Below are 27,928 nucleotides of genomic sequence, written 5' to 3'. Positions count from 1 at the left end.
CGGATATGGTTTTTCCAGAAAAAAAAAGTTCAATTATCTTGTTGAAAACCTTAAAATGGCATCTCTTCCTTCTTCCTCATTAAAAATTCCAGGATCTATGAATATGCAAATATTTTTCATTTCAAAAGTTTTCCTGCTGGACACAAGATGTCTCCTACTTCACTGTAAGGTCCATTCTCAGTATTTGTTCCACATTACACTTGTGTAAGTTGAATATTGGACCATGATTGGCTTCCAAATTATTTGTGATTCATGCTTGTAGTCCCGCCCCTTAAAATTACATTTACAATGAGCTCAGAGAAACTTCCCACTCTCAGTAGCTGAATGAGAAAAACAGCCTTCTAGTGTCAAACTCTGCACATGCATCATTCTGCACAGTGAAGCTAAAACATTCAACTGTAGGAACCAGATTTTTGAGTGGAGGAGACTTTAATTAAAAGACCACTCTGATGTAACCCAGCACACTTCACTTCTCTATTCCTAGTGGTCACCAATAAAGACAGAATCGAGTCATAGATTAGTTAATGTAGCGTTAAGCCTATATTGTCTCTCATGGTTGTTCACATTCATTTGTGCCCGTCACATCATGTAAACCTATTTAGAGGTAAAGGTAGGTTCCTATAAGGTGAGGTGGAGGAACGCAGAGAAGACGAAGAGAGGGAAGAAGAAGAAGAAGGGGTGAGCAGGTGAGCCCCCGCTGGTGGTCGTGGTGGTCTGGTTAGTGGACACAGTGCTGTTAGGTGCGGTGCTGTTGGTGGAGGCTGGAGATAAGAATGCTCCCACAGTCTGAGCCAGGAAGCTCTGATAGCGGCTCAGTTTGGTGAAGACCATCACCGGATCTGCTCGTGTTTGATTGGTGGTGGTGTTGTTGCCTGACAACACGGCTGCCTGGAACCAAGAGCCGTCTATCTGACACATCATCGGACCCCCAGAATCACCCTGAACAACCAGAAAAGACGGATTAGTTCAAGTCCAACATGTAGCTTCAAAAATAACTGGAGTGGACATTCAGTCACAGCATTCTGTGAAACTATTAAAAAAACAATATCTGCCTCTCATTTTTATGGTTGCAAATCTGCCTTTTGGTGAAATCAGCAAACATTAGCTCTTCCCCCTGTTTCTAGTCTTTGAGCTAAGCTAGGCTAACCGTATGCTGTGTTTAGCGTCCATAGATGTATAAAGAGAACTTGATACAGTGTCGGAGGCGGGGCCCTGTTCAATCCTAAATTGGTCAGTGGTGCATGAAGCCCAAAAAGCCACTTCCTGGAAACATACTTTGCACGCTCTTAGGGCCCGATGCTCCCATGGAGCATGCTCACTAGAGACCTCTGCCGGCCGAGATGGCTAACTTCTAGTTTAGCCCTCTGGTTAACTTGAATGGGGATAGAATAATTCAATCCAGCAGCTCTTCTAGACTTCTGAAATATGATTAGACCAAATAGATCAAATTCTGATAAAGTAAAATGAGTCATATGATGGGGTTGTGACGCTCAAAAAATGTATCCGCTGATTTACAGATGTTTCTTTCACAGTGCAAGTCTATAGTCTTATACATCCAGTAATTTCAAACTGTTCATTTAAAAAATGTTTTTCAGGTGGTAAGTGTTATTTCGGCCCTGCTTGTGATGACGGTGATGTTGTTTCCATGAAATCCACTAAAATTATTCATGTTTTTCGTATATAAATGAAAAATTCATGTATTAAAAAAAGTCATATTTTTAGTAAATGTGAATGAGCCATTTCATTTTCATTTTGAACACTGCATAAGCTTTCCTCTAGTGCCACCTTCAGGCCAAAATGTAAATTTTGTAGACCTGCAATGATTAGTCGATGAATCGATTGACAGAAAATTAATTGTCAACTATTTTGATAATTGATTATTTGCTTTTGGTCATTTTTTAAGAAAAAATGTCAAAATTCTAGCCTCTTAAATGTGCACATTTTCTGGTTTCTTTAGTCCTCTATGACAATAAACTGAATATCTTTGGGTTGTGGACAAAACAAGACATTTGAGGACGTTACCTTGGGCTTTGGAAAAAAAAAGTTATGGACAATTTTTTTTTTACCATGTTCTGACATTTTATAGACCAAGTACAGCAAGATCATTCAGGGCAGTTGAACAATAAGTGAGTTTTACTTCATCTTTTCTCTAAGAGGAAGAATGTGTGTGCTGTGTCTGAAATCAAATCCTCAAATCCTTCTTTACTATAAAGTGAATGTTCAGTGAGTGTCTGAATTCTGAGTGTAAAATTTGTGCTCTATATAGAGTCTCAAAAATTCCCAACACAGAATGAAAAAAGGTCCATAGCACATACACTACTTTCTGCTAACAATCTCATAATGCAATGTGTCACATCTATAGACTATATGCCAGGTATTTATTATAGGAACTGGATACCGGACTCAAAGATGGTGCCTATTCAATTGAATGAAAACTGCACACAAGTAGTGTTTCTCCTACTGGCCCCGCCAGTGAGTGCCTGCTTGGCCCACAGACTTTACATTGGGATGATGAAACAAATTTTACAACACTTTTCTAGGCTCTAGCAAAGTTTTACAAATACAACAATTGACCTTATTTAAAATTTGAAGTGTCCTGTCAACAGTTTTATAATTTGTGGGGAAAATGTTTTTTGGGCTGCAGGATATTTTTTGCTGCAGTTCTGCAAATGGCCACTAGGATAAATTGGCAGCAAGGCTGAGCGGCAGTGCCATATCTAATTCTCTTACATTGTCCAGTGCTGCTAAAGAGTAAACTACTGAGTGTCTGTTTAGAGGGAGTTGGCGAATGAACCAACCTTTCTTCTAGTGTCACCTTCAGGACAAATATTACATATTTAGTGCCACTATTGGTAAGGATGTAAGAAAACCTTCAAATAAGGATTCCAAATGAATGTTTTCTTATATTCTAACATATCTGGACATGGATGAGAAGTCTTTTAAGTGCTCAGCAAAACTGAAATTTAATTCCACAACTTTGAACCCAGTGGTGGAAGAGGTACTCAGATCCTTTACTTAAGTAAAAGTACCAATACAGCAATGTAAAAATACTCCATTACAAGTAAAAGTCCTGCATAAAAAATCCTACTTAAGTACATAAGTATTATGAGCTTGATATAGTTTGAGTATTGCAGTAGAAGTACACAAGTATTATGAGCTTGATGTAGTTAAAGTATTGCAGTAAAAGTACATAAGTATTATGAGCTTGATGTAGTTAAAGTATTGCAGTAAAAGTAGTGGTTTGGTCCCTCTGACTGATATATTATTATATATGACATCATTAGATTATTAATAGTGAAGCATCAGTGTTAGAGCAGCATGTTACTGTTGTAGCTGCTGGAGGTGGAGCTAGTTTCAACTACTTTATATACAGTTGGCTAGTTTAGTCCAGTGGTTCCCAACCTAGGGGTCGGGCCCCTCCAAAGGGTCAGCAGATAAATCTGAGGGGTCGTGAGATGATTAATGGGAGAGGAAAGAAGAAAAAACAAAGTTCTGATACACAAATCAGTTTTCAGTTTTTGGACTTTTTCTCTAATCTTTGATTTTTGCTGAAATATTGGATCATTTGAACATTTATTGAAATGAAAGCATGTGAGAAGTTTAGAGGGAAAAATCACTATTTGGTGGAGCTGTTAACAACTCATAGACATGTGAAATGTGAGTTTCAAGTAAGTACCTCAAAACTGTACTTAAGTACACTATTTGAGTAAATGGACTTAGTTACTTTCTACCACTGTTGGAACCTAACGTTTCTGATGTTTAAAGTCCCACAAATACCTTGATGAAATAGAGAGAAATACTATATCAACAAATGGTATATATTACTCTGTCATTATTCACCTGTTCCAGTGTAAAAGATCCTGTACAAATGTTGTCACTGGTTGATGCATTCCCACAATTTACCACTGTGGTCTGGAACTCCTGCAGAACTTGTTCCACTAGAGTTGGGAAACATAAGAAAATGGGAAAATGATGAGGGGAATCACCTAGAGTTATCAGTGTGCTATGTCCTAAGTGTTTGACATGATAAACAGAGCTAACGTTATTGTGTCAGTCTGTATGTGAAGGACTCACCTCCTCCTCGCCCAGAGCTCCAGCCAGCAGCCCAGCATGTGGAGCCCACAGTGAAGGTCTGTCCGTTGTCCAGGCAGATGGGCTGGATGTAGTCGGACAGGGTGGGCTGGGCTGCCAGATGCAGCACTGCTACATTAGACCCAGTCAGGGTGCTTAGGGTGATATTTGTCACATTCAGTGTCACCTCAAAGGGGTTGGATCCATTCTGTTTCAAACGGCCCAAGACCACAGTCCATTCAGATGCTGTAGGTGAACTGTGGGAGGAAAAATCGACTCAATTAGGACTGAGAAGAACTTGAAAACCAACAATGTGTTAGTCCGTCTGTCTAACTTGATATATCAGGCTCACCTTGAGAAGCAGTTGGCGTTGCTCAGCACTGAGTCCACAGCCACTAGAGTCCCGCCACACACATGACTTCCATTCTTCTGAAGGCTCGCCATCCACGGCCACATGCCAGCACTCGCCACCGAGCTTCCTCCCAAAATACGTGGATTCATTGGGGCGCTACCGCAGACCACAGCTGGAGAGAAAAGCAAAAGGCAGACAATGAAAGATTTTTAAAAAAGACCAGAGAAGATAAATCTATCATTTTAATCATTAAACATCCTTCAAACACACAGAACTTTATTCTAAATTCTAGCAGGGATCCAAACTTTCCCAAAGATACCAAACATGTCAGGCTGACTTTTGGGAAAATTTGTACAAAATGATGCACAAACATCTGGAATATCTCTGTTGTGTTAGAATAGTGCCGCCATGGAGCCTTTGTTTTGAATATTTCCCTCAGTGTAAAGATCATTTATCCTCAATGAAGAGGCAGAATAGATCTGAAACTGTCACTCAGTGTGGAAAAATGTGTAATCTCAAAGCTTTTCAAATTTGTGGTTAAAAATCTGTCAGATCTGTTCACAAAGCCTGGACATGACAGTTACTCACGCTTGACTGTGGTTGTTGGAGGGAGGGTGGTTGGAGGTGGCGGCAGGCCGGAACAGCTGACACTGAGGTCACTGTCAGTCCCAGTGGACGTGAAGGTGACGAAGCCTGGCTGGTCGCTGGTGATTTGGCTGTTGATCCAGGACTGATACCTGGACACTCTGCTGTAGACTCCTGGGAAATTGGGCTCCGCACAACCAAAACCAAAGCTTACGACTCCAGCCTGGACCCAGACACTTCCTGTCTTTGTTACCATCGGACCACCTGAGTCCCCCTTTGAGGAGAGAAACATTCAGGAGTGGGTCAGGAGAAAGAATCTTTGCAGGAGGGGAAATATGAAGAAAGAACAGGTGGTTAAATGGTCACCTGACAGGAGTCCTTCCCTCCGGCACGTAACCCAGCGCAGATCATGTTGTTGGTGATTGTGCCCACTCCATAGTCACAGTTACACTGTCTGTTCCCAACAACAGGAACCTCCACCTCCATTAGGTTTTGTGGGGAAGGAAGAGGAACTAAAGAGACACAAAATCAGTTTAATAAACAACACATATGGTGAGATACGCTTTGAAAAGGACTCATACCGCTTCTTTTGTTCACTAGTTTTCATCAGACACAAGTAGTGAACACAACACTGAGATATCATCAGCTTTTAAGTTGATATGTTGAAATTGTTGGTAAACAGTTGCTTATTTCCACATCCAGCAGTTATGGAGCAACATTATCATTCATTAATAATATCAATAATTACTTGTGAGGTTCCTCAGGGTTCTATTCTGGGTCTGTTTATTGTTTCAGTTTGGTTAAAGCTGCTTGACATTATGTTTTTTGTCCACTTATTTTCAGAGTTTGTAAACATGACTTCTGTCATATTATCAGCTTATAAAGTAGTTGTGTCTAACATGTTAGCAAACAGTTGCTTATTTCCACATCCAGCAGTTGCGGAGCAACATTATCATTCATTTGGAGTCGTGTTTCTGTCCACCTGGTGAATGTAAGTCCAATATTCACTCTCTTTTAGCTCTGTTTTGCTCTCTACCAACTCCTGAGGGAAATATCCGGCTCTTTAGCTGCTAAATGCTCCACTATGTTCACCAGCTAGTCAACAGCTAACTGTGTCTGTTTGCTGTTTGGTGCTGAGCAGGTAGTGTACAGTGACTTTTTAGAGCTTTTTCTCTGAAAACAGCTGGCTGCTGCAGCCCAAAACGACGCTGAAACTCCCTATAAAGCTCCATAAAGCCGAGGGGAGCCAAGCGTAGTCCAGTATGCAACTTTCACAGGTGTGATGTGGAGACTTGAAGCCTCCAGTGCACATACACTGAGAATAGACTTTACAGCGAAGTAGGAGACATTTTGTATGAGGCAGGAAAACTTTTGAAAATAAAAATATTTGCATATTCATAGATTCTGGATTTTATAGTGAGGGAGAAGGAGGAAATGTGATTTTAAGAATTTCTATCAAGCTTAATGAACTATTTGTGTTAAAACCATGTTAGACACAGATTATTCAAAGCTTTCGGACTCGGAAGTTGGAGACTCAGACACGGACTTATTAATTGATAAAGAAGTAAAAAGGTTTTTTGTTTGCTGTTTTTGTTAGTTTTTTTTGTAATAGGTCCTTCTAATTTGGCTTAAGATATTAACTATATTAATTAGAGATGCACCGATCGATCGGACACCAATCTAAAACAGCTTGTTTTCAGCTGATCGGCCAAGAGTGACTGGCAGATCCCATTTATTTTTATATATACTTTTCGCCGGTCAAATTTTCCGCACATAGCCATTATGGTTCATGTCATGCACACAGCAGCAGCTGCAGCACAGACAGTGCAGCCACACACACACAACATGTTGTTGGTGTGGAATTTCTTTAGTGTGAGTGAAGACAACACAAAGCTCGCAATTTGTAAAACTTCCAAGTCCAAAAAGCCAAAAAAATCTTATTTAATTCTTATAAAGACAGAAAATCAGAATCGGCAAAAATCAGAATTGGCCATGAAAACTGCAATTGGTGCATCATTAATATTAGTGACAGCTATGTCATTTTGTTTGATGTAGACCTTTTTTATTTTTATGTCAGCTCTTTGACCGTCCCAGAGTGGAGCACTAGAGCCCATCCTGGAACTCAACTCAGACTCAACCTTGATGACTCAGACTGGGACTGGGACTCAGGTAATGGGGACTCAACTCAGACTCGACTCGGACTCTTCTTTGGTGACTAGAGACTCGACTCGGACTCGAAATTTGGTGACTTGACTATAACATTGCCTAAAACATGTCTGGAAGGTTTCTGATATCAGCCAACCTGTCTGTCTGTCTCATTATGTTTCTGGTGACCTCTGACCTTTCCTCTTGTGCCACAATCAGGACAAAATTTCAAATGTTATTTCAAAGTCTAGTTATCAGTTTGCCATGAGATTTACTGAACATGTTAATGTTCCTCTGATACATGAACCCTTTTGATTTTAATGACCTTTCATCTCACATCATCATCAGAACGTTCCTAGAATAGATAAATTATCAGTATGTTTTTTAATCTGTCCAATACTTTTGTAATGTGGGGTGTGATAGAATTGTTACATGCAGATTATGATAAAAATATAACTAGAAAATTTTAAGTTACATGAAGTTTTCATTGCTCACTGAGACATCTGAGAAAGCAAAAGTAATAAATGTGCCCCACTTGCTGTATGACCTACCTCCAGATCCGATGTTGCCCCAACCAGTGATCCAGGTGTCCACGCCGGTGAAGAAGCTGCTGTCTGAGGCTGCCAGGCACACTGGCAGAATGAAGTTGTTGAAGGTAACCGGTGAGGAGAGCTTCAGGAGGGAGATGTCATTGTCACTAGTGCTTTGGATGTAGCTGGGATGATTGATGATCTGAGAGACTGTCCGAGACACCTCATTGGGGTTGGACCCTTCTTGAGTCTGGCGACCGAGAGACACAACCAAACTGTTTGTGCTTTGGCTGAAGATTAGAAGAGAAATAAAACAGTGCAAAGACATGAGAAGTCCAGTCGAGACCACTTCAGTCGCAAGCAGACGCAAATCCATTTAAGACCATGTAGCAACAAAGAGATATAATTCCCACAAGTTAGAAATTTACATCCTCAAATTACAATCAGTCTCAATTTACTGAGTCCTACCCACAAATTACATAAACTGGTCCTTACAATGAATAATTTCTACATGTGGGCCATGTTCTTTGCACCAGCTGCCAGAAGACAAGCTGAATTTTTAGGAACTGAAAGACATCTGCAGTATCATCAAAGTTTTGGGGGTTTTTTGTTTGTTTTTTTTTACAGCACAACAAGCTTTTATTGTGGTATATGCTGTATGTCTAAGAGAAATATTACATTGTTAAACTTGAGGTTTATCCCTGAATCTCAGTCCAAGATTGTACTAAAAATTGTGAACTGTATTAAACTGATTTAACTCCACACGTAGAGGGAACAAAGACAAATGGAATCAAGATGATATTGCTATTAATTTGAGGGCAGTATTTAATCATTAAAGGTAGAGTAGAGTCCCAGTCCCAGTAGAGTCATTCTGGAGAAAGATTGTTGATCTTTGAACTAAAGACCCGAACAAATACACTCTTCCCTTCATGCTCCTTCATAAGCTCCGCACCCCCAAATTCATGGACACGAATTACCAAGGCAACAACCAAAAGAGTAATATGGAGGAATACAGAGTAATGCGTCAGCTGCAGGGATGTATAACTTGAATGATGATAAAACGATTCAAACGTGTGGCTCTTGTAGACTTTCGAAATGTGATCCGACCAAATGGATCAAATTCTGATTGAGAAACAAGTCATTTTGTGAGGTTGTGACGCTGTGAAAAAATGTATCCACTGATTTACAGATGTCTCTTTCACAATGTAAGTCTGTGGGAAAAAGTCTTTTTGGGCCAAATAGTATCATGTGATGTTGCCAAATATATCAAATTGGCATCAAAACCTGGTGCTGTTCCTGTATCCAGTTCTCTTTATACATCCATGGTCAGCTGTAGAGTGATTTCTGATCCTCTTGCACTTTATCACAGCGGAAATTTTTTTTTGCCTCATATGAGCACAACAGTCCCTCCACACTCTCTGCCTCTCTGCGGCCTCCCTGCTTTTCACTTGACCAGCGTTCAGCATTTCTGTCCACAGAAGCAGCTGTCTGTCAGCTGCAGCTCCTGGAGAGCTGAGAGGACAACGGCCAGACAAACTGCCTTCACCAGGCTGACTGACAGAAGACATTTACTGAACCAAAATAGTTTGCATGATGGCTCTGTGGGAAGAAATCAACAGTGTTTCTATTTATTGATTCATTGATATGGTTAATAAGTTGAAAACACATATACAGCAGGACATTTGTGTGATGTAAACAATTGCCTGCTCATATTACGCTTCACTAAACGCAACACAAACTGACTTGGAGCGTAAAGAACGTGGGGGTCTCCATGAGACTGTCTCAGATTCAATGTGGATTGAAACATTTAATAAGACAGAGGCGTATCTGTTCCGTGAGAAAACACTTTCTATGTGAATTGGCCACGGCCTCTCTCTCTCCAGTTCACCACCCCCACCATTCCACGGCTGCTGGAGGCGGGAGACTGTCATGTCCTCACACAGACAGCTGCTCTGTTGACTTCCCCCTGTCCTGTGTATGAGCACCAACACCCCCTGCTGCTGATTGGCTGGAATAGTGTTGTGTGGCTCGGTCTGAGCCACTTCGTTTGTTTCCTGTTTGCAGAGCCAGTGCTGTGTATGAACACCAGATTTTTTCTCAGCATGCATACAGAATGGACAGCTTGGGGACTGTGAGGGGATAGTCGCTGAATTTGACAAAAAGTGTAACGAACAATCTTTCTCCAGAATGATCGACTCTACCTTTAAGATGATAATGCTATTAATTCGAAGGCAGCATTTATGCATTAATAGACATAACTTATTAGCTGTTGTTAGCTGGACACTTAGACCACTCAAATATCCTTCTGGTTAGCTCTAATGTTACTCAGGACTAAATTAAGCCCTAAAATGCAGCTCAAATTCTTGGTAAAGTGCCTCTTTTGTCACTTAGAGCAATCGTCCATTTGGCTGTTGACCGAACAGAAGCATTGTCTGCCTGCAACCCTTAGTTCAACCAGAGATTTTTCTTCTAAACCTCTCGTATTTTTTATTTGAATAATTGTTGGAGGCCTGAAGAAGTAAAATTCCAGAATTTCACAAGACAAAGCTTGAAAAAAAAGGAATCTAAATTTGAGCAGCAGAACAATATTTTTCTTCTTTCTTGTCCTGTTAATCATCTTGAGACCCCTCATATTCATCCCCCTTGGAGGGGTCTCATGGCATGTTGTTTTCCATCACAGCTCTACTCTAACTGCTCACCCTGGGAAGCAGTGAGCAGCCGTCAGCACCCATTCTTTGTTAATGAGGGATCCTCCGCAGAAGTGGCGCTCAGATCTTTGCAGACTGACCTGCCAGGGCCAGCTGCCTTCAGGTGCCGCCTGTCCTCCAACAATCCTGGTGTTGAGCGCAGGACGACCGCACACTACAGAGAGACAGACGATAAAAACACAGAGTGAGCAATGCTCGGCCCTCCCTGAATTACCACTGTGGTTTCTGTTTGCAGGATTATAACCTTCAACTGTGAGTTAAAGATTATGATCCTGGGAGTCTGCTGGGAGACGCAGCAAGTGTGTCTTAAAACAACAGTCAGGAGCTCAAATAAACATTAAACCTGTTTTTCTTGCTGTAATCATTCCTCCTGTTCATACTGACCATTAGAAGATCCCTTCATAATGCACTTACAATGGAAGTGATGGAGGACAAAATCCACAGTCCTCCTTCTGTGCAAAAATGTATTTAAAAGTTTATCTGAAATTAATATGAAGCTTCAGCGTCCAAATGAGTCAAATCAAGTAGATATCTTTCAACGTTACAGTCTTTTTAGTGCCAAAGTCCCTCTTTAAAATGCAAACAAGTGGAAACTGTGACTTACCATCTAGTTGTGAGTGAGACTCTGAAAAACAGAAAACAAACAGCTCTTGAAACAACAATTCAGCATTTATATTCACTGATACTTTGTGTGATATACTGACATGTATTATGCCCATGGGAGGATATTTGTGATGGGGCAACTGTCACCCCTGGTTCCCCAGAGGACAAAAAAAATACTTTGAAAGGCCCCTCTAAGGTGACCCTACAGTAGAGCAAACATGATAAAATGTCTAAGGTGCATAACAAAAGTCAGCATACCAAACATACCAAAGTTCTGTAATCACTGTCTTATAATAAATCAGGATGAAATGCTCTATAGAGTGCCTCTATATTTAACAGTCTGGGATGAAGTGCCCTGATGGGTGCTCTTTCAGTGGAAGAAAATGTGATATTGCCCTCTAAAGTACCCCCACATGATGTAATCCAGAGTCCGTTGTAATGGGCTGAGCTTTCTCTGTTTACTTTTGCTTTGGCATCACTTATTCTTCTTAATTGGAATATTTATTTGTTTATTTTTTTCATATCTTTAATATCTTTAATTACCTGTATGTGTAGCTGTTTATCTTCCCCCCTGACATTATAATCTACTGTTGTTACCTAGTAAAATTATAATGAAAGTTCATTGAGCAAAAGAAAAGTAATCAGAGGGAGAAAAGTGCCAGTGGAGCCACGTCTAAGGTTCAGTTGTTAGACTTACAGTACACATGAGGATTATTAATGAACATATAGGCTACAGGGCGTTTTGAGAGTTAAAACTAGAATTGAAAACATGTTTCATTAAAGTAAACAAACAAACCAAAATGGTTTAGGCCAAAATTCAGAACAGAGTCAGCACATTTTTGATGTTAGAAAATGCACAAAAAGTGTAATTAATATCTTTAAAAAAGGAAAAAAAATCCTACAGTGTAATTAGTGATCCCATTGCACCATGGGAGACATGACAGGCAGAAATGTGTAGCAGGAAATAACACCTACCTGTACAATCTAACGACAGCACACACAGCCTTAACAAACAATAGGCATTGTGTTATTTATCAGTGCAATGATTGGATGTTGACATACTTCACATATCTCTCTCTAAGCAGCCACCTCTCATACCCGTCATGTTATTTTAACAGACCTGTACGTGCCATCTGGTATCCCATCAAACCTGTTATAGTGCACCAGTAAACCCACATTGTCCAGAGCAGGTAGGAAAAAAACACGGAACATATATCTGTTAAGGTGTGCACTATTTTTAGTTTAAAACCACCACCATATGTCATGAAGTACACAACGGAGAGACGGCTGTTTCCTGACAGAAAAATCTACTGATGACTGATGAAACCAGTGGTTTCCAACCTTTTTGGCTTTTGACGTCTTACAAAAAGCAGTGTGTAGTCGGGGTTACATTTCACATGTCTACGAGGTGTTAACAGCTCCACCAAATAGTGATTTTTCCCTCTAAACTTCTCACGTGGTTTTATTCTACTCTATTTTCTTTGGTTTAGGAACATTTACAGTATCTGAGTTGGATGTTGACACTAGAGTAGAACTGCAACACTTAATTGATCAATTAAAATTAATTCATTGACAAACCAAATAATCTGAAACTATTTTGACGACTGAATAATCGTTTTAGTCATTTGTAAATATCTCAATGCTTCTCATTCATTATAGTAAATTGATTATCTTTGGGTTTTGGACAGTTGGTCGGACAAAACAAGACATTTAAAAACTTAACTTTTGACTGTGAGAAATTATAACAGACATTTTTCACTATTTTCTGACATCATGTAGACAAAACAATTAATCTATGAATCGTGGGTTAATCAATAATGAAAATAAACATTGTTGTAGCCCTACACTGGAGACCAAGGTCTGTGTCCTGACTCCTGTGTGTGTTTAGGTTTAGACAACAAAAGCAAATGTCAGTGAAAAATGGTGGCTTTTTGGTTAAACGTTAATAAACATGTTGTGTCTCGTGCTTCATGTCACTGCAGAATTTTTCTGTTTTAAACAAAGACCATGATCTTTCTCTGACCTTAACCAAGTGCTGCCTGCCAGTGTCCATCCATAAAACATGTAACCCAGAATGTTCATCAAAGAAATTTAAATTGGATAAAGTAAAAAGTAAACTGTCATCATGTCAAAAAAAATCCCCCAATTCCTAGATTCTCCAGAACCTTAGGACATGAATACAGTATCAGATCCTGTGATTTATAGTGACTCTTTACAGTCAGTGACAGGATGAATGACAGCTATTTGCTAACCAAATAAGCTAAGCTGAAGCATGAGCTGCTGCTTCCCTCACATGATTATCTGCTATAAATAGTATGTTATCATTTCATTTTTTAGCCCTCAGAACAGAGTCCTGTACAAAATAATTTCCATTTTTGGATTCTTAGAGCCACAAAATCAGAGGTGACGAGTTACTGAGTATATTTATTACACAGTTTTCTATTTTAGGAAACTTTTCAGGCAGATATATTGTACTTTTTACTCCACTACATTTATCTGACACCCATAGTTTCTGCTTACTTAGCAGATTCAGATTTAACATTTACACTAATTTCTCCTTAACTACTGCCAAACTTCCTTAAAATTAGTTAAACATTAAATAAAACCAGTTTGTTGTTTTTGTCCTTTAGAAATGTTTTATCTTCAAAATGTTTGGACTTTGAGATTTTACTCAACTTGGACAAGACTTTTCTTTCTTTCGTTCTACCCTGATTTGATCAATTTTATTATTTTGATGCATTAACATCCAGCAATCCAAGTAATTTAGTACATTTACTCAATTACTGTACTTAAGTACAATTTTGTGGTACTTGTACTTGTTATTTTACGCTACTTTGTACTTCCTCTCCATTGCACTACATTCAATTCACAGTTATAGTTACACGTTTCAAGTCAGTATTTATACATAAATCATATAATTACAATTTTAACAGTAAAGTTCAATTTTTTTCAAACTCGATGACATCAAAATGCTGCTTAAAATGTATATATCAATGAATCAGTATTAATATTTTAATGATACATAATTAATCTACATAACCATCTTTGTGTAATGAGTACTCTTACATTTGATACTTTAAGTACATTTTGCTGCCAAGACTTTTACTTTAGTGAGATTTTATTGTGGTATTTCTACTTTTACTCAGGTAAGAGATCTCAGTAATTCTTCCACTTAACATGTTAACTTGTACTCGTGTTAATGCATCAATATTGTAACACTGACAGGGTCTGCTGTGTACTTTTACTTTTCTTGAGTACATTTTACTGTGTTACAGCTATATTTGTGTTACAGCTATATTTACTTAATTAGATGATTTTATTTCCTTCCCAGTGTTCATTATAAATGTCATTAGTTCAGGTGTGTGCAGGTGAAGAGGAAGCTTACCTTGTATCAGTAGAGTCAGCAGAGTTGCCACACAGATCACTTTGTAGAGAGCCATCACTGTACAGTAAGTTCATATCAGATCTGCTCCAGCATAAATAAGCTTCCTTTACCTTCCCTCCCTAAAACACAAACACACACCTCTCTCTACCTGCCTGACAACACGCCCAAAACCTTACCGCAAATCACCTGCTCCACCTCCCTCACAGCAAACATGTCAAACAGCGTCACTTCAACCCTGCAGTGCAAAGAAACAAATCCAACTATTACATTTACTCAAGTGCTCAAGTACAACTATGATGTCTAAAAACCTCCTCCACCACTGCTAAAACCTCTTTAGGAGTTCTAATTAGCCCTTTGTTTATTTATTTAAGTATCAGTTAATCTTGACATGTTTTTTCAGTTTGTCAAAATAAACAATGAGGGATGGAAGGAGCGACTGGTTGTGTAATATTACATCAAGCACGCAGGTGACCCCACAGACCTTAAGAAGACAGGAACAACACTGACATGCCTGAATGTAAATGTCACTTGGCAGCATTCATGGAGTCTCTGGAGTAATCTGGTTGAATTTGACACTCAGACTGTTGTCAGACCTGCTGTCAGACGTCTTTAACATGTTCATACACCTTGCAGGTGTTCTTGCATAGTTTTGTCAGTTTACTACAGAACACGTGTACTATTTTACTAATTTTTAAACAGATTTCCATCCATATTGTTATTATAATGTTACTATTATTGATGAATTAAGGAGTATGCAGCATTTTGATGTTGCACCTGGTCATACTTTTTTCAAGCTCTATTAACTGATAGATTTGAATAGCACTATTGTATTTCGTGTCTTTGTTTGTTTGTTTCTTTCTTTCTTTCTTTCTTTATTATTATGGGACATCAGACCTAAATTTGACCCCCTAAACATGCTCAAAAACTCACCAAATTTGGCACACACAGCAGGTCTGGTGAAAAATTTGATAAAATAGAAAAATTAACCCCCACAGTGACAAAATGTGCTCTCTAGCGCCATCTATGTAACTAAAATGGCCACCACGGCCTGTAGGAATGTCATAGAGAGATCAAACCAAAACTCAATTATTCATCTCATTAAGACCTACAAATCATATGCTGACACCCCTGACCTAAATCCAACAGGAAGTCCGCAATTAGCCTTTCAAAATAAGACTTTGCCTCAATTTTGGCCTCCAAACAAACACTTAATGGTATCGACTTCAAACTTTGATACATAACGTATCACACTGTGCTGAAAAAAAGTTGTTTGGATTTTCTAAGCCCCGAAAGTTGCAGTGCCACGTCACCCTTACAATGTAAAGCAATGACCTTTGTGTCAAACAGAGGCTTCTGACATCTAAACTATAAGTCTGACCACTTTCAAACCTGTATCAATGGATTCACCATGAAATTTCCTACAAAAAAATGTGATTTTTAATGTGAGATTTGGCCAGAGTAATGCAATTTATGAGGAGATTTCACAAGAAGAGTACTCTGAAATTCTCTTCTCCAACTGAGAGGGAGAGAGAGAGGAGGGAAGAAAGAAGGGGTGTGTGTGCCACACACCATAGAGGCAGAGGAGGTTGATCCTCCTCTATTTGAGCGGCAAGAGGGAGATCAAAATATAAAAGAGAATATTTGGTTGAAATAAACCATTACCAAATCTCAGTATTATTCACATCATATTTTTTCTCTCTTCTTTGGAAGAGACACGTAAAATGATGCTCCAAGGGAAGACGGCCTCCCTAACCAATCAACAACCAGAATGCAATACTGACATTGAGTTGGTCCAATGATAGTTTTCAGATTACATCTTCAATTCCCTCTACTGTAAGGCAGAGTAGCAGCAGTAGATAGCTCCTTCCGTTAGCCAATGCATCAGCTGGCTTGTTGTAGCAGCGTGAAGGACTCTTTATACATCCATGGAAGGACTGTTGAGGACTGTTGTTAAGCTAATGGGAGAAATTATCTGGACTGTGCAGCGCAGCAGCTGCAGGACACTGCCAGGAAGCAGCTGGAGAGAGAAGCAACCAGAGAAACAACCAGGAGAGTTAGCTTGTTTGTCATTGTTGCTAATGATATCAGACTGGTAAAGCAGCAGCCATAAAGTTCTGTTAACTAACAAACAAGATGACCAACAGCCACAAATGGATGTTATGACATGAATACTTCATCTCCATGATAGAAAGAAGAAGACATCAGATAACGTGAGTCAGATACAGCTTCTCTCTCTCTGTCTCTTTAGTCGCTAAATTCATCTCTGATGGTTAAATGTCTCTGTGTGGCTATTGTGTGAATGTGGCTCCTTAACAAGAATGCAGCAGATATATATATATAATGTGTTGTGGGTAGTTTGCCTGTTGAAGTTACAGTGAGATGTCTGGACTCACTCATTCATGTGGAATTGATCCTGTTTTTAATTGAGTGGTTGTTCATTCACCTGATGTTGTATGATTAGTGTGCAGGAGGTCTGGCTGCTGGCTAATTAGCATCTAGCTGCTAACTGATGTTAGTGTTGAATATTTGTTTGGTGGCTCGTTCAACAAGCTGCAGGAAAAGACGTATGTTCATGTTTCTAAGTCATGTCTAATCATCGAGTTTTGATGATGTGGACACAGGCTGTTTCATTCACTACTGTGTTTAAAAGAGGAAGGTATCATGCCTCATATTGCAATAATTGAGCATTGAATATTTTATATATTTTATTTTATTTTATTTAAACATTGGACATCTTAAATGTTGTTTGTCCCGAATGTTTTCATTTAAGACCATGAGCAAAAGTTCATTGCTATTTCTTGCTGTAAGTGTGTTATAGAATAAATGGAAAACAAAGTTTTATTTGTCTCCCCCCTTTTTTTTGCTGATCCTAAAAATGATCCGATCCATGACTCAAATCCGTGATACCACCCGAACCGTGAGTTTTGTGATCCATTGCACCCCTAGTGTTAACATGTCAGCTTTGTAGACTATATTTTGTATGTCGTGCACATAGATAAGAGTGTGTAAGTCATGTATTTGATACATGCATTAGTACTTTCTGATGTGAACCTACACTTTTAGATCTGTGAATGTTTTTAGTGTTCAGTCTTTCTTGTATTCAGCACTGATCTGTTCCTGTATCACATTATAAGCTTTGTGGTACTTTATATATTTCTGTATACTAAGAAAATACATAGGAAACACGTGGAAATCATGTGATATCTTGTCTGTTTTTGATGAGAACATAAATCTGTTGTCACAATAGAACAATACTATAAATTTGAATTTCACTTTGTTGGTAAAATCATACATCTGAACCAGTCCACGGCTAAAATGAGTTCTTCTTTGTTTAGAAACAACATGTAAATGCTAAATGTCTTTAAAGAAGCAGCCTTTACACCACTCAGGGGTTTTTGTTTTTAAAAACAAATTGTTTTATTGGCATATAAAATTGCCCCCCACCCCTCCGATTTCATCAGGTGGGGGACAACGATATAGTTTGATGCAGTTTGTTGTAAGATTCCATGTTGGTTTTCCTCCTGTCCTCCCCAATTTTTTGAGTCACCAGCCGCCAATGGTGTGGGGGTTGAATGCAGCTCATTTTTGTAGGATACAGTAGAAAGGCCTATATACATACAGTAGATTATATACAAACTTTGTATGAATATATGAGTATTTTTCTGTGTTCAGCTGCAGTTACTTATTGTCTCTACACACCTGACAGTACACATTTCAATCAAACTTTGACCAGGTCATGTGGGTTAAAAGTCTTTACTTTTCTAAAAATAGACTTGATGAAAATTAGGAAATTAATTTGTTTTACACACAAACTCATCAAGAGTTTTCAATTTACTAATTGAAATTCAAGTGAATGGGCCCAAAACTTGCATAATTTTGATGACACAGGTGTGAGCAAGACAGACATGTCTCACCCTGCAGAAAATTCTCATCCTGTCAATCAAACTTTCAAAATAATAGCACACCACACTTGTAAGAAATATCCCTCATTTTTAAAAAGCAAAATGATCTGATCCCGATGGGCCAGAGTGCGAGGTCCCGACCAACGCTGCTTGCAGCTTTAATCTTTGATTTTTGCTGAAATATTGGATCATTTGAACATTTATTGAAATGAAAACGTGAAAAGTTTAGAGGGAAAAATCACTATTTGGTGGAGCTGTTAACAACTCATAGACATGTGAAATGTGACCCCGACTACACACTGCTTTTTGTAAGACGTCAAAAGCTAAAAAGGTTTGAGACCACTGGTTTCATCTTTAACAATGTGTTGTATTTTAAAAGCTTGTTATATTATCCATTGTGTCATATCTTCATCTGAAAAGTAACTAAAGCTGTCAAATAAATGTAGTGGAGTAAAAAGTACAATATTTCCCTCTGAAATGTGGTGGAGTGGAAGTATAAAGTAGCATCACATGTAAATACTCAAGTAAAGTACAAATGCCTCAAAGTGTTGTGTGGGGCAAAGCAGGTGAACCCAAGTGTAGGCACTCAACAGCGAGGAGACAGGGATATGACAAGAATAAAGTATTCATTTTGAAGGCTAGGGAAAGGGAATCCAGGCCTGAGGAAGCTTGGGCTGGAAACTGGGAAACTGGGGCTGGGGCTTAGGCTGGAAACTGGGAAGAGTGAGGGTCCAGGGCAAAGAAACAGGACTGACGAGACGAGCTGAGGGGATTGAGAAAGAGCAGATTAGATTGCGGGGAAACGGGAATCAGGGTCAGGCAAGGGCAAAACAGGCATTGACAAGAAAACTGGTGATGGCATAAAATTGGCTCGAAATGTAGACTGACTGGCACAGAAGCTACGATCTGGCAGGGCTGAAGTGGCAGGGCTGAGTATTTGATTATTGAGATGAGGTGCAGCTGGTTTGGCTCTGCTCTGATTCCAGCACACCTTTCTCCACTCACACACAGGGAGAGAGAGTGGCAGCAGGTCATGGAGACACAGGATCATGACACAAAGGTGTATTTAGTTACTTTCCATTATTGAAAAAAGGCCATATTAAATCTACTTTGATTCAATTTTGTAAAACAATAAAACATGAAAACTTCCAAGAAATCTTTAATTCTTTTATTTATTTGATTTAATAGTGCAGCCATTAAAAAGGCATCTTAGGTATATTCTGCACAGCTGTGATACAGAAACATACTGTTCTGTACACGGTTAACATAATGGTTGACCATCCATAATAGGGTTTTTGAGAGGGGATTGTTATTTGTCAAAGGTTGTGTTTTTTCTAGAAACACTCATGACGTTTTCTTTTGTGAGGACAAACCGGATCTGCCAGTTACAGGCCACAAACATTTAGAGGTGTTGAGCTCAACAAGGAAGTCTGTGTCGCTGAGATTAAAGTGCAGTTACATGTGCAGGTATGTAGAAGTGCAGAGTCATTTTGGGAAACTTATCACAGCACCGGAAAATGGCCTCCAGTAAACAAGGGGGAAAAAATGCAGATCTCGAGCTGGATAAACCAGTAAGACGATTTATGATAAATGATTTAAAAAGTGAAGGAGTCAGTTCATGCTCCAACAGAAGAACAAGCTGTACATTTACCTCAGAAGAGCTGCACCTCACAGGTAATTAAAGGCCCAACATGTGCATTGTTAAACATCCACAGTTTCTTTTTTTTATACAACGAAAACAAACTGTAACAACCACAGAAATGAACAATTAAAAAAAAACAAATTCAGGAAACAAACACTAAAAAAAAAATCAACCCTTCAAAGACACAAATCAACAAACACATCTCATTTATCAGCAGGCAACAACATATTTAGAAATAAACCTAAATTCTAATTCTCATATGCAAAGTAATGGTTTTATTATGTGAATCAAATTAATATAGTATTAATAATGAAGTCTCTGATCTTTGAGGATGCTTTTTAGTAAGATAAAGTAACGTTTGAGAAACAATCTGAAGTGATTTACATTCAAGGAATCCACCCAATCAGCCTTATCAATAAACATTTTCCTTAATTATTTCCTTAAATATTAAGGTTAATTAAAGCTGCAAACAGCGTTGGTCAGGACCTCGCAAGTCACATGGTTTTTTCCTTTTTTCATTTTAAACCAAAAACCAAAAACGAAATCATGTGATCTATTCCTTTTTTGTTTCCAAACGAAAATCCAGAAAACCAAATTCAAAAGACCGTGCAATTTTGGTTTAGAAATCAAGTATTTTTGTCAGTTTTGTACGATAACGGAAGCGGCTACATTAGCCTACCCATGATCCTCAGCGACCGTTGCTATGGTGAAGACACCACGTGAAAAAACCATGTGACTTCTGTTTTTGGTTTCAAACGCAAAAATGAATTGGCTGAATGTCCGCAGACCTGTTCGATATTCAATCCAAAAAGGAATAACAATAAAATGAATCGGCAGAAACCAAAAACGGGACGGGTTTGATTGGTTTTTTCGTTATTTGATTCTGACACCAAAAAGGTTTTTTTTTTTTCGTTTTGAAACAAATGACAGATTTGCCGTTTTTTGGTTTTTGAATTACAAATGAATTATGAATTATCCGATGATACCCGGACCATTCAGCAGCAGATTTCTGAACCAAATGTCTGACAGATGCACAAAATATAACAATAAGAATCTGCAGAGTCACCATTCGGTTTTATCAACACTTTTATTTGAAAACCAGCACATGCACAATACAAACCAACTCATGAGTAATAAATACACTAGTAGAGAGTTCTGTCTCAACAAAAACATTCGAAATACGACAGACACATGGAGCCTCATTTACAAAAGTGACAAAAGATCAGAGTGAAAATACTTTAACCAGAAAGCAAACAGTGTAACTGAATCTTGTGAGAAAGAAGTTTGCATCTGGTAATCTGGCGAGTGAGGACTTTATTTGACAGGTGTGAAGATAACGTGAGTCCCTGACTGGTGACTTAAGTTACACAGAAATCACTGTACATAAAAAGAGAAAATGTTTTTCTTGTTTTGTTTCCTTTTCAACAACCTGTTGTCGACATGTTTAATATTGCAGGGAGGATTTTAGTTCAGTTTCATATTTTTATCTTTTTATCCTAAACTGAATTCTGATCAGTTTGGTTTTACAAGTGTTTGAAGTTGGATTCAGTTGGATGAACTCTTTTAACTAAACAAGTATAAACTTGTTTTGAATTGCTCGTTTGCTTGATGAACGTCACCTGTTCATGTGGAGGTGCAGGTTTCTGAAATGTGATTATCAGAATAATCAATGCCTGCAAATTTCTTTAGAAAGGTACGGTCACATGATGTTTCTGTTCAACGAAATTTCCTCGCACTCTGACCTGACAAAGAACGTGATGTCACATATCGGATGCAGGTAATACTTCAATAAAAGTGCATCAGAAAAAATTGTTGAATGGAAACATAAAATGACCAAACCTTGAGGCGAGCTGTTCTGCTCCGATTGTGGTCAAGTTTCCCGAAGAATAAAAAAATGAATTTCACGTCAGAAGTCAGCAGACAAAAACATAACATATTCAGCAGCTTCAGATTGTAACACAAATAAAGAAAATAGTCTGGCATGAAAAGTTAGATGCTAAAAAAAATCTCGATACAGCAAGAGTCCATGACTTGGAGAGCAGGCAGTAAACAGACTGAAAAGTCATGGAGACACATGAGAGGATACAATAGAGCTGCAACAGTAAGCAGATTAATCAATTAATTGATTGATTTATTGTTAAGCAAAAAATGTGATGGTTCCAGGAGCTCAAATATGAGAATTTAAGGCTTTTCTTTGTCTTAAATGAATAATTTAGATTTTTTGGACAAAGGCCCATTTGTCACTGTTTTTTGTGATGTTTCATGGACCAAAAGATCAATCGATTAATTTAGAAGATAATATTCAGATTAATCAATGATGAAAATAATCGTTAGTTGCAGCCTGCATGAAGACTCTGAGGCTGTTGGTGTGAGACAATTTCTGTAGCAACTACTGAACTGTACAAGTTGACATAATATTGCCAAAATATGTCAATAAAACCAATCAATGCCATTATGGCAATATGATGAACGGAATTCTTTGAGATGAAGGCATTATACTTCACAAACAAGTGTTTTTTTCCTGCAAAGGAGGAAGGCAGACTGTTTGTACATGACTCATAAGTCAGGCAGAGACGTCTTGTGAATTTCTTGTGAACTGAACCTTGAAAAACACCAGAAGTTCTCTGAAATCACTCATACGTTCCACTTAAGAACAAATATGTTAGAAAAAGTGATTCTTGCATGAAAAGTGTTTTCTATTCTGCAGTGATCTGACACAACCAGAAAAAAATCATCTAATCTACAGTTAGATGAAAGATAAATAACTAGGGCTGCAACTAACAATGATTTTCATTATCTTTTAATCTTTTGATTATTTTCTTCATTAATTGATTAGTGGTTTGGTCCATAAAATGTCAGAAAATGGTGAAAAATGCACTTTTTCCCAAAGCCCAAGATGACGTCCAAAAATGTCTTGTTTTGTCCACAACCCAAAGATATTCAGTTTACTGTCATAGAGGACTAAAGAAACTAGAAAATATCCATATTTAAGAAGCTGGAATTAAAGAATTTGGACTGTTTTTCCCTAAAAAAATGACTCAAAATGATTAATTGATTATCAAAATAGTTAATGAAAGTTAAAGGTTTTACAAATATCTTCTTGATTGTAAGATTTTACTTTAAATATTCTTTAAACCACCTGGCCATCATTACTAGCAGTAATAACAGTTTACTCACTAACTTAATTTCTGAGGATGTGGCCTCACTGGTAGCTACACATTTACAAAGAAGTCTAAGAGTGAAAACAATCAGACAGGTTTTTGAATTTCCAGGTTGCCAAACCTCAGAGTGGCAAACACAGATAAAAGCACTTAAAATGTCACTCATAATCATCTGTTACACTGTAAAACAGTTTGCTCTACACTAAGTACAGCAGGTCAGAGTTGAAACATGAATTAGCTCTGACGTTTACAGCTTGGGTGGAAATTTTAATCTTTTTCTTTCACTTCTGAACTAGAATGGCAGCTCATTCCTCTGCCAGAGCAACATTAAACTCCACATTCATTTAAATAATACACATGGTCTGCAACAAAATACGCAAAACACAAAGATAGTTACAGGATACAAAAGACATTCATGAGATAATAATGAATGTTGAGCCATCTCATACTTTTAAAAAGTTACTGAATCCAAACAGAAAACGACATGAAGAGCTGAACTTTCCATAAAATTTCACTTAAATCTGGTGGTTAGATAATATAATAATATAGTAAGATTGACAGATAGATAGACAATAATTAAGTTAAACTAGACTTTTATAAATGAGGCCCCACTGAGCAGAATAAAGAGTGTTTATAGATGTTAATAAAGTGAGTCACATTAAAAAGAGCAAACATAAAGAACAATGATAGTCACATTTTTCTACACAGTGAATCAAGAGGATCAAAGTGAGAGCTAACAGAGTTATGTAAAAGGTGAAAGGTGGGGCTGGGCCCAGTGTGGACAGAGGTACACATACTGCTCTTTGCACTGAGGTGGGAGGAGGTGGTTTAGTAGGGACGACCTCGCCGCTCCTGTCTGCGGTCACCCCTGGAAATAACAATACACTGATTACCTCATGAACGACCAATGAACTACAGCTATAGGATGAACAGGTGTGTGTGTGTTTGTACAGGAAGGGTTTTACACATATTATTTACTGATGTATTGAGACGACATTATGTTACATAATGGAAAAATACTTAAATACAAGAAGAAAAAGAAGAAAGGCCTGAATTAAAGAAATATTACAGACTTATTATCAGACAAAACCAACCCTGTGAAAACATTTTGGTCATTAAAGACACCAGACAGATTTTTGTTTGAATCAGTTTACATCTTATCTTGATGTTCTGCAAGTGATGGGTGGATGACAGCGAAACTCTGAGGCTTGTTTCAGTCACAGCGCACAGTTTCAGTACAGTATGTGTCAGAGTTTGTGTCAAATGAAGAAAACCATGTGACTGATGACGTCACAAAGCTTCAAACATCACTCGCTCATTCGGATCATGAATTCTGACTGCGAGAGAACCAAAACCCTCAGACCTTCAGCAGGTAAATCTTATAGAGAACACCTGTCCTATATATGTAAATGTAAACATAGCTCAACATCAACATTAACTTCTCACTTGTGTTTTTTTGAGTATATGTGTGAACAGTGTGCAGGATGTTTTGGTTCTATCACTAGTTTTACACAGAATCTGAGTCTGATCTGTGATTGTGTATTTATGTGTCACTGACACTGATATGTATCTGTCATCTGTAATCTTTACACTCCTAGTCGATATGTGAACCCTTGATGTATAAAAACCTGGACACCAACATGTTTTCACCAGAGAGTGTTTGAGAGTATCTGACCTTCCATCCATTTTGCCAGAGCCGTATCCTCCCCGGTCACCACCTCGGCCGCCTCTGAAGCCCCCACGGTCGCCGCCTCGGCCCCTGAAGCCGCCTCGTTCAAACCCCCCTCGGCGCTCGCCTCCATAGCCACCTGACAGCAGAGCGAGAGTGAGAGAGTGACGATTAGGTGACAATTTGTAAACCTCTGACAGAAACCGTCACCTTTGCAGTATGTGACCCTGAGATGAGAACAAGAATGTGCTGCAGGGTGATGCTGTGAGGTTGACAACAGATGACTCACACTGATGACAATATTTCTCAGGTGTATTAATACAGGTTATGAGTTGCTATTATTGGCTGTGAGTAAGAAAGCCAAAGTCAAATTACGTCTGTTAAAAGTAGATTATCTTTAGCACTGAATTATTACTCATCAAATTATTTATTAATATCAAATCTTGATTGGTTGGTTCACCCAAATAACAAAAAACACATGTAGTTTCTGTCTATGCAGATTGTTTGGTTTTTATTTGTCCAGTTTATGAGATTTTCCAGTTTGAGATCTCTCCCTCCAACCCGACTTTCTTTCTTCTCTAGTAACAGTGGTAACACTTTCTATGATGCCCATGTCTATGATGCATTATAAAAATATTGAATGCATTATAATCTGCTGTATATTGTACTATACACTGTATGAGAATTATAATACACTATGATCCTTGCTAAAAAGAAATGTCAGCAAGTGACAAATACAATTATGAAGTATTATGATACTTGACCTTATAAGTCATGATAAAATGCTTTATAATGTGTTATGATTATTGTTATAAAGTATTATGAATATATATGATATATATGCTTATAACTATAATTATACAGTGCTATAAGCAGATTATAACAGTATGTTTACAATGTATTAGAGACATGGGCGTCATAGACAGTGTTACCACAATGTCCATGTTACTCTGGATAATCCACAAAAAGTGTAATAAACCGTTTTTCGTAGGGACTATTTCTCCAGCAGAAAGTAGTTCCAATGACAACGTTTCACAGTGAGATGCAGTACATTCACCTCCATTGTATAGAGGTGGAAGGAGAAATGTCAACACCAGGTGAAACAAATATACAATGTATAAAACCTTAATGAGTCTAACCTCTTTCCATTGGGGACATCCCACCAGCGTCCTCAGGTTTAGGAGCCTTGCACTGGTTACACTCGTTACGCCACGAGAAGTTCAGGTTTCCACAGTTTCTGGAGGGAAAATGTGCAGAAAGAAAAGTCATCAGTGTATAACCGCAAAATATAAACTTTTCTTCTCTCATACATTTGCATCTATACGTTAAAGTTAAAGTGTTCCATTACAACAAAGCAACTTCTTATTAGCAAGAAGTTATATTATGAATTTGAATGCAAACGACACAATACAGTGTGTGGGAATTTATGAACACTCCTTTTTGTTTTTGGACACAGATTTAAACATTAAAAGGTATGCAAAGGTATACTATGCAGGACCCCCCCCCCCCCAAAAAAAAACCAATGTATAGACTGATATAAAAATAACCCCTCTCAATCATTGCTTATGACCAACTAGAAGTGTGTAGCAGTGGGGATGTGACAATAACTTCTTCTTCTTCAACAGTAAATTGAAGACATCCTTGCGGGCTCTGAGAAATTGTGAGCAACATTTTTTCAGTATTTTTTAGCATTTAATTGACTAAATGATAAGACGAGAAAATAATCAGCAGATTAATCCACTATTAAAATAATCGTAAGTTGCAACCCTAAATAATGTAAAATTTTATTGAGATATTTAGAAAATGTTGCAGTATTAACATGTAGAAAACACCGGGTTGTACAAAATGTTCATATCGAGTTCCTTCTACAAGTGATAATTGGACTCACGGGTTCGAACACTTCCAGTCTCCGGCTCTCTGCTGTCCTCCTCCTCCTCCTCCTCCTCCTCCTCCACCACTGCCTCCTCCTCCACCACCTCCTCCGTTGCCTCCTGGGAAACCTCCACCTCGACCTCCTCCAAATCCACCACGACCCATCGGCCCTACGCAGAGCAACAAACAAACAAACAAACCAGTCAGATCTTGTGTCAGTGTACAAAGTGTGAGTGATGATGCTTACCAGGGATTTATTAAAGGTATGTGTCCTTGTGGGTGTTAAGTTAAATTAGAGCTCTTCTAACAGTTTTCTTCATATATTATACTTTCAGCTATAGAATAAATTGTCAGTAGCCAAGTTTCCGTCCAAATGTAGTGCAAATATTATTACCAAATTTCCAGAAAACCAGCAGAAGAAAATGCAAATAAATACATGATAGTGGATGGAAACGCACTTATTGTGACTATGAGAGTGTCTTGTAACCACAAATAGGATGGTATTGCAAATGTAGAAATACTAATAAGAGAGATTAATTACAGACTGAGCTCAGCTACAAAATGGACCTTGTGTAAATTTGACTGAACTTCTGAAAACATCTCATGTTGCCATTACAAAAATGCCAACCATCAGAAACTAAGTTTAAAAAATTGGGCTCACCTCCTCGTCCTCGACCTCCCCTCATGCCCCCTCGGCCTCCAAAGTCAGCTCTCCGAGTGGCAAAGGACACCTTGATGGGATTTCCATTGAAGTCCTTCCCTGTTGAGGACAGACAGACAACAAATGTCATGAGATGGTAAGAAACAAACAAGTCACAAAATGGTTGGAAATGAGGACAAGTGTTGAAACTAGTTTCCAAGGTGGAAAAAAGAATCATAACATCTTAACTTGTCATAACTTGTCAAATCACTTCTGTAGCATAATAATTTATTTTTACCAAATAACCATTTTAAACAAAATATCACTGAAAACACTGCCTCTATGTCCTTCTTCTTTGTTGAAAATATGTTACCCTACATGACTTTTTTTTTTTAGAGGTCATGGAGTTTCTGTTATATTTGTTGAGCCCTGATGACTTGATGAGGATAAAACACTCACCATCAAACCAGTCGATGGCAGCTTTAGCTGAGGGAGGATCATCGAAGGAAACCGTGGCCTCCCCCTTCAGCTTCCCCGTCTCTCTGTCTGTGTACAGGTTGATCATCGGCAGGCCTGTCTTCTTGTTGACCTACAGGAAGAGACAGGGACAATGCAGTGATTGGATGATGTTACGTGATAGGACAATTCAGAAATACACAAATA

The 27,928-nt window shown here is 38.4% G+C and overlaps 1 protein-coding gene and 1 long non-coding RNA gene across 2 annotated transcripts; both read right to left on the bottom strand.

Moving 5' to 3' along the window:
- Nucleotides 1-126: 126 nt before the first annotated feature.
- Nucleotides 127-10,642, bottom strand: zgc:100868 (uncharacterized protein LOC554458 homolog; the record flags this gene model as incomplete). The annotated part of the gene is made up of 8 exons (XM_042393434.1): nt 127-939; nt 3,841-3,938; nt 4,075-4,328; nt 4,424-4,595; nt 5,012-5,282; nt 5,375-5,520; nt 7,705-7,973; nt 10,383-10,642. Coding segments are annotated over 8 exons (1,791 nt in total), but the record flags the coding sequence as incomplete, so codon positions are not given.
- Nucleotides 10,643-22,919: 12,277 nt separating this feature from the next.
- On the bottom strand, nt 22,920-26,721 carry LOC121884558. Its single transcript, XR_006092358.1, has 4 exons — nt 26,642-26,721; nt 25,893-25,990; nt 24,760-24,892; nt 22,920-23,952 (listed from the first exon to the last, which is right to left on the bottom strand). It is a non-coding gene; the product is annotated as an uncharacterized LOC121884558 (long non-coding RNA).
- Nucleotides 26,722-27,928: the final 1,207 nt, after the last annotated feature.

This window comes from Thunnus maccoyii, chromosome 18 (assembly GCF_910596095.1).
Source record: "Thunnus maccoyii chromosome 18, fThuMac1.1, whole genome shotgun sequence".
Classification (NCBI taxonomy): Eukaryota; Metazoa; Chordata; class Actinopteri; order Scombriformes; family Scombridae; genus Thunnus; species Thunnus maccoyii.
This window is presented reverse-complemented; position numbering and strand designations above follow the sequence as displayed.